General features: G+C 42.5%; 1 protein-coding gene across 1 annotated transcript in view; it reads right to left on the bottom strand.

The window, feature by feature from the left end:
* Positions 1-12,633, bottom strand: part of SEC61B (SEC61 translocon subunit beta) — a 43,329-nt gene that overhangs the window by 25,125 nt on the left and 5,571 nt on the right. The window contains exons 2-3 of the mRNA XM_077269487.1: positions 4,239-4,336; positions 3,047-3,148 (exon numbers count right to left, since the gene is read on the bottom strand). Coding sequence (XP_077125602.1) covers positions 3,047-3,148; positions 4,239-4,336 — 200 coding nt within the window. The remainder of the gene's footprint in view (positions 1-3,046; positions 3,149-4,238; positions 4,337-12,633) is intronic.

Below are 12,633 nucleotides of genomic sequence, written 5' to 3'. Positions count from 1 at the left end.
TTTATACTGATAACAAGTTTAAACAGGTGCCATTACTATGGGTAATGAGTGGAGGAAAGAGGAGACTCTTAAAGAAGAAGTTACAGGTCTGTGAGAGCCAGAAATCTTGATTGTTTGTTTCTGACCAAATACTTATTTTCCACCATAATATGCAAATAAAATGCTAAAAAAACAGACAATGTTATTTTCTGGATTTTTGTTTCTCAGTTTGTCTCCCATAGTTGAGGTCTACCTATGATGTAAATTACAGACGCCTCTCATCTTTTTAAGTGGTGGAACTTGCACTATTGCTGACTGACTAAATACTTTTTTGCCCCACTATATCTATATATATTTATTAGAGATATACGATATCTATCTATATATATTTATTAGAGCTATACGATATCTATCTATATATATTTATTAGAGCTATACGATATCTATCTATATATATTTATTAGAGCTATACGATATCTATCTATATATATTTATTAGAGCTATACGATATCTATCTATATATATTTATTAGAGCTATACGATATCTATCTATATATATTTATTAGAGATATACGATATCTATCTATATTTATTAGAGATATACGATATCTATCTCTATCTATCTATCTATCTATCTATCTATATATATATATATATATATATATATATATATATATATATATATACACATACACACATACATATATACACACACACACACACACACACACACACACACACATACATACATACATATATACACACACACACATACAATTATACACAGTACAGACCAAAAGTTTGGACACACCTTCTCCTTTAAAGATTCTTCTGTATTTTCATGACTATGAAAATTGTACATTCAAACTGAAAGCATCAAAACTATGAATTAACACGTGGAATTATATACTTAACAAAAAAGTGTGAAACAACTGAAAATATGTCTTATATTCTCAAAGTAGCCACCTTTTGCTTTGATGACTGCTTTGCACACTCTTGGCATTCTCTTGATGAGCATCAAGAGGTAGTCACCGGGAATGGTTTTCACTTCACAGGTGTGCCCTGTCAGGTTTAATAAGTGGGATTTCTTGCCTTATAAATGGGGTCGGGACCATCAGTTGTGTTGAGCAGAAGTCTGGTGGATACACAGCTGACAGTCCTACTGAATAGACTGTTAGAATTTGTATTATGGCAAGAAAAGCAGCTACGGTAAGTAAAGAAAAACGAGTGGCCATCTTTACTTTAAGAAATGATGGTCAGTCAGTCCGAAAAATTGGGAAAACTTTGAAAGTGTCCCCAAGTGCAGTGGCAAAAACCATCAAGCGCTACAAAGAAACTGACTCACATGAGGACCGCCCCAGGAAAGGAAGACCAAGAGTCACCTCTGCTTCTGAGGATAGGTTTATCAGAGTCACCAGCCTCAGAAATCGCAGGTTAACAGCAGCTCAGTTTAGAGACCAGGTCAATGCCACACAAAGTTCTAGCAGCAGACACATCTTTACAACAACTGTTAAGAGGAGACTTTGTGCAGCAGGCCTTCATGGTAAAATAGCTGCTAGGAAACCACTGCTAAGGACAGGCAACAAGCAGAAGAGACTTGTTTGGGCTAAAGAACACAAGGAATGGACATCAGACCAGTGGAAATCTGTGCTTTGGTCTGATGAGTCCAAACTTGAGATCTTTGGTTCCATCCAGTGTCTTTGTGCGATGCAGAAAAGGTGAACGGACGGACTCTTCATGCCTGGTTCCCACCGTGAAGCATGGAGGAGGAGGTGTGATGGTGTGGGAGTGCTTTGCTACTGACACTGTTGGGGATTTATTCAAAATTGAAGGCATACTGAACCAGCATGGCTACCACAGCATCTTGCAGCGGCATGCTATTCCATCCGGTTTGCGTTTAGTTGGACCATCATTTATTTTTCAACAGGACAATGACCCCAAACACACCTCCAGGCTGTGTAAGGGCTATTTGACCAAGAAGGAGAGTGATGGGGTGCTACTCCGGACCTGAACCCAATCGAGATGGTTTGGGGTGAGCTGGACCGCAGAGTGAAGGCAAAAGGGCCAACAAGTGCCAAGCATCTCTGGGAACTCCTTCAAGATTGTTGGAAGACGATTCCCGGTGACTACCTCTTGAAGCTCATCAAGAGAATGCCAAGAGTGTGCAAAGCAGTCATCAAAGCAAAAGGTGGCTACTTTGAAGAACCTAGAATATAAGACATAATTTCAGTTGTTTCACATTTTTTTGTTGCGTATATAATTCCACATGTGTTAATTCATAGCTTTGATGCCTTCAGTGTGAATGTACAATTTTCATAGTCATGAAAATACAGAAAAATCTTTAAATGAGAAGGTGTCCAAACTTTTGGTCTGTACTGTACATACACACATATACTGTATATGTATATAGATTTTTTTTTTTTTTTTTTTTTACATTTTTTGTTTTGAGAAAATAAATGAATTTTTATTACATTTTTCACAAAATCCTAAGGTGCTTAGCGCCACATTTTGCTTGGAGTTTATTTTCCCTTTGAATTCACCACCTATGTGGATCCGAAGCAGGATCAACAGTTCTCCAACGTGAGCTGCACCCCTTATTGGATTATACAAGATACGGAGAAGAGTTGCCTATAAAAGAATTGATTCCTTGAGAATCTCAACGTGCATTTCTTATCAATTAAAGGTGAGCATAACCACAGCTAAAATAATTTTTTTACTGTTTGTAAAAATGCATCAGAGGAAGCGCCGCACTTATCTCCTTTTTTTTTCCTCCTCTTTCCCTGAACCAGGGTATTTCTAAATAGTTCATATTAGGGCAGATTTATAAGATTTATTAACGTACCCCTATTTGTAAGATTATCTTGTCACAGGAACATTATTATTATTTTTTTTTTTTTTTGAATCCTCCAATTGTGGAACTTACTGTATATTTATCACAAGATCTATTGATTAAAGAGTTTATGGGACAACCCCTATAACTTTTTCACTTGTAAAGCTTGCAAACCAGTCGACAACTTGCAACTCATTTCAGCACAAAAAAAAAACCAAAAAAAAAAAACAAACTTACACTTTAAGACCCGGGGAGTCTTCAGTGTAGAATCTCCACATGCCCCCGGTACCAGCAGATGTGGTCCGCCCTGCACTTCTTGTTCCACTACTTGTAGTTTTCCTATAATATTAGGGATTAAAATAAATATGTAAAATACATATTTTAAAGGGAACCCATAACCTAAAAATGCTATTAACCTATAGATATGGGGTTAACCAGCAGGTTATAGGCAACATGTCAAGACCCCTATGCCCTACAATACATCATCATTTGTGTATTTATTTTTAAATTCTCAGCCTAACCAGCCCTTTATTCTGTTAGTCACCTGAACACCAGTTGAAAAAAAGAAGCATTTTTAAGCAGTGTTTCTTATGCAAATTAATCCTTTGACTAGTCCATAGGGCATTCTTTTCCCCACACTAGTTGGCCCTCTTTGCATTTTATCACGCCCCTGCTGGAGTAGCAACAAGATTCTTTGCCAGCTATCTGCAAATCTTGCACATGCACTTGGATTTTTTCAGGCATGTCATTGCACTTATGAAGCTGGGTGTACGCTTCCCAGCTTGAGACGCAGTGAACATGACCAAAACTGCAGAAGATGTATGTGAGCCGAGTACTCTCTAGAGCAGGGGTGTCAAACTGCATTCCTCGAGGGCCGCAAACAGGTCATGTTTTCAGGATTTCCTTGTATTGCATAGGTGATAATTTAACCACCTGCACAGATAATGATCCCAGCACCTTGTGCAATGCTAAAGAAATCTTGAAAACACGCATGGTTTGAGGCCCTCGAGGAATGCAGTTTAACACCCCTGCTCTAGAGCATTATGGCACCATCAGAATGTTTCCCTACACAGCACTGCTTCATGGCGGGGGACAATCATTTAAATACATCTTCCCACCTGCATGGTTTCCATCTATCTGCACCCTTCGCTGGCTCCATGAAGCTGAAGCTGTCAAAGAAAGGGGGAGTGGGAGAATAGAGTGAAACAAAGCAGGTGGGAAGGTGTATATAAATGATCGGCAGCGCCAAGCTGCACCGAGCAGAGAGACTTTGTTTCAACAGTCACTCTATGCTGACAGAGTCCCTTTAAGGTATCAACATGATCACATATTCCAGCAGTTTGCCCATAGAGATTAGTAAAGAATGGTGTTTTTCCTTAACATACACTCTTTCCATGGTGAGAATACCATGCACCAATCAGTTTCCTACCTCTGTCTCACAGTAGATCCTGCTGCTCTTGGTGAAACGGCTTTACTTGGGGAGCGGCCAGAGGCGCCAACATTGGTAGAACTTGCTGCAGGACCAGGCTGAAGGAGATGAAACAAGTCAGTGGGAGATATTTACCAAGCTACATTTACCAGAAAAACTGTATTTCACAACGTTTCCAATAAAAGCTGTGCACAGTTTAACATGCAGCACAAAATAAACCATCTAATAGATGGTGAAAATAGACTAGACAGTCTGAAATGCTCCAAATAATTAAAAAGCATTCACCACTGATATTTTTAGACTCTTCTGAAGTCAGTTTTGACAGCGCCCCAGTCTCACCAGGGTATCCACTATGACATCCAGCCGACACCTGATAAGGCAGCACACCATACATCTTCAGCGCTTTGCAGAACTCCTAACCCTCCATATGCATGGTGGATGTAGGGAAGGAGTTAAGATTGTCTAGTCCAATTAGACAGCACTGACACTGGACCCATTGTCTGTACAGAAAGGAGGGTTATTCCACTACCACATGGACTATTGGAGCGTTCCATAACTCAACATGGAAAGAGTATTTCAAAATGACAAAAAGGGAAAGCTGAACTAACAAGCAGTGTCCAGAGAAGTACAAATAAAAGCTTAGCGCTGCTTACACCGTGCATCAGCGTGTCATATGCCTGAAGGATTTCCCAACTTTCCTCCAAAAGAAAACTCACATGTATTGTGTATTAAGAACTCCCGCCCACAATCCGGAACAGCAGCGTTTTGGGTGCAGCGCACCTGTGAGATTTATAGAAATCCCATGCCCACTGTGCTTCTATTTAATGCTGCGTAAACTCCCCGGCAGTGCAGGATTACAAGTTGCCGCACGTTAGTTCTGCAGAGGAGACCCTAGTCACTGCTGTATAGTTTCACCCACAGCAATTCATTGGACACAGAAAATCCACATGGTTCACTGAACACTTGCAGATTCAACTGCATAATTAACCCCTTAACCTATTTTGACCTTAATGACCTGGCCATTTTTTTAAATTCTGACCAGTGTCCCCAGGGGTGAACCTAGCCTCTCTGCTGCCTGAGGCGAACGGAAAAATGGCGCCCCCACCACAGTCCCTGCTGGAGGGGGGGGGGGGGGGAAGGCGGGAGGGAGGGAGGGAGAAGGGGGGGCGGGCACTTGACCCCGGAGTTTTATAAAAAAAAAACCTAGCAGCGCAAATCCAGTTACCGTATATACTCGAGTATAAGCCGACCCGAGTATAAGCCGACCCCCCTAATTTTGCCACAAAAAACTGGGAAAAGTTAATGACTCGAGTATAAGCCTAGGGTGGAAAATGCAGCAGCTACCGGTAAATTTCAAAGGTAAAAATAGATACCAATAAAAGTAAAATTAATTGAGACATCAGTAGGTTAAGTGTTTTTGAATATCCATATTGAATCAGGAGCCTCATATAATGCTCCATAAAGTTTGATGGGCCCCATTAGATGCTCCATATTAAAATATGCCCCCCCATATAATCCTGCATAAAGGGTAATAAGGGCCCCGTAAGATGCTCCTTAGAGATATTTGCCCTATATAGTGCTGCACAAGTGCTATGGCCCCATAAGATATAAGTATAATAGACTCCCCATAGTCCTCCATATAGTATAATATATTCCCTCTAATCCTCCATATAGTATAACGCACTCCCCATAGTCCTCCATAGAGTATAATACACTCCCCATAGTTCTCCATAGAGTATAATACACTCCCATAGTCCTCCAGAGTATAATGCAGTCCCCATATAGAACATAATACTGACATATAGTATAACGCAAGCCCCCATAGAATATAATGCAGCCCCCCCATAGAACATAATGCAGTCCCCAACAGAATATAATGCAGTCCTACAGCATTATGGCCACCATGTACTGATATATATATTGTATTCATGGGTGTGGAGAGCAGTGAATATTCATTCCCTTTAGTAGTGGGCACATGTGATCGCCTAGCAGCAGGAAGCCTGCAGCTGCGGCTACTGTGACCGCTATTAAAGTGAAATGAATATTCACTGCTCTCCACTCCTATAGTCCCTCCCATCTCTCGGCACCGGCTTCAGTGCATAGTGGTGGGAGTGACTATGGGTGTGGGGAGCAGTGACTATGAATTTCTCTTTAGCAGCGGGCACAGGCTTTAGGCGTAGCAGCCGACTCCTGCCTCCTGTCACCCACTGCTCCTTCACTGGCACTGGGTGAGCCCCTTTGACTCACGGGCCCCATAGCAGCTACATGGTGTGCTGCTATTAGCGACACGCCACTGGCTGGGGGCAGTGGCGGACACTAATAGCTTGTTGCCCCTGTTCAAGAAATGTGTCTGGGCCCCCCTTCCTGATACACTGCTTATGATGATGGCAATCTGGCAATGGCACCCTGGAGCCTCGGGCTCTGAGAAACAAGTCAGATTGCCCTCATCACTGCCCTGCAAGCAGGGGCGTACATAGCAGTCACAGGGCCCCCATAGCAAAAGTTCTATTTTGGGACCCACACCTCTAAAAAATATATATATTTATATTTTTTCACTGAGAGATATACATTATATATATATATATATATATATATATATATATATATATATATAGTGTGTGTTTGTAATAAATATATGTTACACATAGATACACATACATATACCTTATATGCAAACACACATACTGCAGTGTACATACATATAGATACATATACCATACATACACGCAGATACACATACATATACTGTATATGCAAACACTCACATATACCGTACATACACACAGATACACACATATATATACTGTCATACATACATGTACTATGCATACACACATGCATATACCGTACATACAGACACATACCGTACACACATACCGTACATACATATACTGTACATACACACAGATACACATACCGTTATACATACACGCATACACCGTACATACATACAGGTACACATACTTGTACCGTACATACATATACAGTTATATACACAAAGTATACACATACCGTACAGACATACACATACTGTACATACATGCACATAAACATACATACCGTATATACATACAAATTTTTTTTGCCTTCCCCTGGATCAACATGTAAGGGCATGTTAGGCTATGGGTTGAACTAGATGGACTTAAAGTCTTCCTTCAACCTTAATAACTATGTTACTATGTTACATACAGATACACACATATTATACACACAGACATATACTGTACATGCATACACAGATACACACAGAAGCATACACATAGATACACACTGTACATACACAGATGCACATACATACATAAACAAGCATATACATACACACATACTAATCTTGTATAGGTGATCAGAGGAGCCTTGGAGGAGGGCAGTTCAGCTGGAGAGGGCTGCAGACCCCCACTGTGGGGGATGGGGCACAGAGCAGACTGATATCAGCCCCCTGGTGCTGCTGTGCTGTCCAGTGCAGTGAGCTCCTCCCTATCTCTTCACAGTGAGGACGGAGATGCTGCAGCCTGCTGGGAACAGAGCAGTGGAGGGAGAAGACACACTAAGTCCTGCTCTCCCTCCACTGATGTTCCTGCGTCTGCATTGGGACGCGCCATGCAGGAGAACAGAGACAGCAGCCAATGAGCGCTCTCCTCAGTCTGGTGAGGAAAGCGTTCATTGGCCAGCGTCTCTCCCTGCATGATACGCCCCCCTTTTGAAGTCCTGCACTTTGCGCCCCGCTCTCTCCCCAGCTGAGAGTGTTGGCAGGATTAGAGGAGGGAGTGACAGGGGCCTGATGCTACATGATACGGGGCCTGCCTGCAGGGGCCACCCTCCACCTCTCGGCCCCAGAGCAGTGGCATTGGCGGTATGTCCGCTCCTGGCTGGGGGACGGGAACTACAGAATCTGCCGCCCCCTTCTTCTGCCGCCTGAGCCAAAGAGCTCAAATGGCCTAATGGTAGCAGCGTCACTGAGTGTCCCTTTGAGGTAATAACTCAAGAACGCTTCAACGGATCCTAGCGATTCTGAGATTGTTTTTCGTGACATATTGAGCTTCATGTTAGTGGTAAATTTAGGTCAATAATTTTTGCGTTTATTTGTGAAAAAAACGGAATTTGGTGAAAATTGTGAAAATTTTGCAATTTTCAAATTTTGAATTTGTATTCTGTTAAACCAGAGAGTTATGTGACACAAAATGGTTAATAAATAACATTTCCCACATGTCTACTTTACATCAGCATAATTTTGGAAACAAATTTTTTTTTTTTGCTAGGAAGTTATAAGGGTTAAAATTTGACCAGCGATTTCTCATTTTTACAACAAAATTTACAAAACCATTTTTTTTTTAGGGACCACCTCACATTTGAAGTCAGTTTGAGGGGTCTATATGGCTGAAAATACCCAAAAGTGACACCATTCTAAAAACTGCACCCCTCAACGTGCTCAAAAACACATTCAAGAAGTATATTAACCCTTCAGGTTTTTCACAGCAGCAGAAGCAACACGGAAGGAAAAAAAGAACATTTAACTTTTTAGTCACAAAAATGAACTTTTAGCAACCATTTTTGTTTTTAATTTTCCCAAGGGTAAAAGGAGAAACTGGACCCAGAAAGACTTTTTGAATGAAAAATTAGCTCCAATCGTTAGCGGTCACCATGTCGCGTTTGGAGAGCCCCTGTGTGTCTAAACATTTGAACTCCCCCACAAGTGACACCATTTTGGAAACTAGACCCTCCAAGGAACTTATCTAGATGTGTGATGAGCACTTTGAACCCCCAAGTGCTTCACAGAAGTTTATAACGCAAAGCCGTGAAAATAAAAAAAATAATTTTTCTTTCCTCAAAAATTAATTTTTTACCCCGCAATTTTTTATTTTCACAAGGGTAACAGGAGAAATTGGACCCCAAAAGTCGTTGTCCTGTTTGTCCCGAGTATGCCGATACCCCATATGTGGGGTTAAACCACTATTTGGGTGCATGGCAGAGCTCAGAAGGAAAGTAGTGACGTTTTGAAATGCAGACTCTGATGGAATGGTCTGCGAGCGTCCCGTTGCGTTTGCAGAGCCTCTGATGTACCTAAGCAGTAGAAACCCAACACAAGTGACCCCATTTTGGAAACTAGACCCCTCCCCCAAGGAACTTATCTAGATGTGTGTGAGCACTTTGAACCCCCAAGTGCTTCACAGAAGTTTATAACGCAGAGCCGTGAAAATGAAAAAAAAAAATTTTTTCCCCACAAAAATTTTTTAGCTCCCAATTTTTATCAGGAGAAATTAGACCCCCAAAATTGTTGTACAATTTTTCCTGAGTACGCTTATGCCCCATATGTTTGGGTAAACCACTGTTTGGGTGCACGTCGGGGCTCAGAAGGGAGGGAGCACCATTTGACTTTTTGAATGCAAGATTGGCTGGAATCAATGGTGGCGCCATGTCGTGATTGGAGACCCCCTGATGTGCCTAAACAGTGGAAACCCCTCAATTCTAACTCCAACCCTAACCCCAACACATGGAGGGGAGAGGAGGGCAGCGGAGCACAGAACAGAGGGGATAGATCGCGGTCTCCAGCCATAGCAGATGATATTACAGCATCGGCCATGGATGGATTGTAATATTTCACCAAGTTTCATAGGTGAAATATTACAAATTGCCCGATCTGCAGGGACGCGATCCCTCCATGACGCCACATAGGCGTCACAGGTCGGATTGGCACCGACTTTCATGACGCCTACGTGGTGTCGCAGGTCGGGAAGGGGTTAAAACGGAGCAAAATGACGCTGTGTCCAAAACGCTGCTATTCCTGATCGAGAAACATTCCATAGGTAAATAGCCTCACCAAAACCTTGTCAAATGACAAATGCACTAGCAGGATGCAGCAGGCCCCCATTGATAAAGGCAGGGGCAGCACAGGTGCAAACTACTGATAGAAACAGCCACCCACTCACCTGGCAAATTATGGAGGGGTTGGCTGCCTAGTAGCAAAAATGCACAAAAAACATGCAAACTTACCAGTGTGACTGGTGTTCTATGCAAGCCCTATTTGTGTGCATTTTTGCTACTAGGCCGCCAACCCCTCCATAATTTGCCAGGTGAGTGAGTGGCTGTATCTATCATTAGTTTGCACCTGTGCTGCCCCTACCTGTGTCAATGGGGGCCTGCTGCATCCTGCTAGTGCATTTGTCATTTGACAAGGTTTTGGTGAGGCCATTTATTCCTGATCGAGGGCACATAGCCCGACTTGTAGTAAAACTGCACAGTTCTAACCTGCATCTTTCAAATAGTACTAGCGTACGCACAGTGGGGCAATGCATGGTCATTGTCCACACTAAAAATCAGAGCCCAAGAGCTTTTAGGATATGTGCCCACAATCAGTAAACTTTGCGGGTCGGACACTGTGCACTTGTGCAGCGGCCAGATGTTACAGTCTAGCGGATGGGATTTCAAGAAACTCGATGCCCACTATAGGTGCACTGACCCTCGCTAGGACCGCAGACCACAGCATTTAAATTTATTTTGTGAAGACGCGAGTCTCCACAAGATAAATTTCCCCCGTACAATGTATTGGACATGGTGAATCCCCACCGTTCAATTAAAACACGCGGATTCACCTGTGTTCAATAGATGGCAGCGCTTTGGATGCAGCGATCATTTGCTGCCAGTTCCGGATTGTGGGCGCATGCCCTTACGCTTATTTTTCATAAATTGCACATACGGTATTGGCTACATATGTGCTATGGGTTTTCATTACCAATATGGCTCCATTTGCATTTTAAGGCTGCCTGTTTCCATACTTCTTACGGAAAGCAAAACCAAGATGGCTGCAGAAGACAAATGGTGCAAGATTTGTGACAAAACCTAAACGTAAAAACTATGTTCTGCCCAAAACACATTTAGCAAAAAGAAAAAAAAAAAAAAAGACCCAATGCTCCATAGAAATTGAGATCCACCAAGTTTGACCAATGTAGTTTTCATCAATAGTAAAGCCTTTAGGAAACCCTAGGGTCAGGGGTGTTGACTATCTACTCTACAGTCCTTGTGAAAGGGACACAGGTGGAGCAAAATACTGAAAACTAACCTTACAATCCGAAATCCGATTTATCGCGAGGACAGATTCTCTTCTACAGAGGAGGTCATTAGCAGACCTACATGCTGGGGCAAATTTAGAGGCATTCACACTGCACAATCAGCCGAAGAATAAGCAAATACTCATTTGTGAGGTGAAAAAAATCATTTGGTTTGCACCCAGATCATTGCTCTCTGCAGCACATCCCTATGGTGCTGACAACTGCAGCCTGTGCCCATGGAATGCGCCATCATACACTATTCAGTCCGCCTGCGTAAGGTCATTACAGGACCAACCAAGCTGCCGGGTCAGGCTGTGCATGGAGCAGTGTGAACGCATCCTTAGGCTACTTTCACACATCAGGTTTTTGGTTTCAGGGAGAATCCTGCTAATGCTTTAAAAAAACGGATGCAACAGATCGGTTTTTGTGCCAGATCCGGTTTTTAATTTTTAACATGGGGGGAGAGGGAAAGAACGTAAAATCTGCATGATTTGAATGGAAACTGCTTTGAAAAACTGGATCCGGAGGCCAGATTCATTGTTTCACACCTGTTTCACGCGTTTTTGGCCGGTTCTGTCACTGTGAGCTTTTTTCGCCGGACAAAAAAACATTGCTCTGAACGTTTTCTCCGTCCGCTGGAAATGACTAATTGGACGGATCAGGAAAAAATTGGATGAAACGACTGGTCATCAGGCGCAATCCGACACAACTCTGAGAAAAAAAACGGACCCTTTTTTTCCCCAAGAATTGCCGGATTGTGCCTGAAACAAAAAACCGGATGTGTGAAAGTAGCCTTAGCCAGAGCTGTTGAGCAGCCAAAACCTTGGAGGATGCCATGTCTTATTACTAGGACACACCATTCCTTGGGCTGCCAGCAGTCACAGCTATACATTGGAGGATGCCATGTCTTATTACTAGGACACCATTCCTTGGGCACCCAGCAGACACTGCTGTCAGCAGTCACAGCTATACATTGGAGGATGCCATGTCTTATTACTAGGACACACCATGCCTTGGGCACCCAGCAGACCACACTGCCACCAGCAGTAGATTTTGGCTAGAAACGCTGTATGCTTCTGAGGGTAAGTTCACACAGGGCGTTTTTGCTGTGATTTCTATGCTAATTTTCAGCTGCTTCTTACAGTACCAGCAAAGCCTACGAGATTTCAGAAATCTCATGCAAACACATTGGGTTTTTGTGTGATCAGTATTTTGTGCTTTGCTGCGTTTTTTGGACATGGAGCATGTCACTTTTAGCGTTTTTGCTGCATTTTTTCACCCATTGACTTGAATGGGTGTTGAAGAAATGCTGCAAAAACGCAGGTATCATTATTTGCTGCGTTTTTGCAACT

The sequence above is a fragment of the Ranitomeya variabilis genome, chromosome 6 (assembly GCF_051348905.1).
Source record: "Ranitomeya variabilis isolate aRanVar5 chromosome 6, aRanVar5.hap1, whole genome shotgun sequence".
Classification (NCBI taxonomy): Eukaryota; Metazoa; Chordata; class Amphibia; order Anura; family Dendrobatidae; genus Ranitomeya; species Ranitomeya variabilis.
This window is presented reverse-complemented; position numbering and strand designations above follow the sequence as displayed.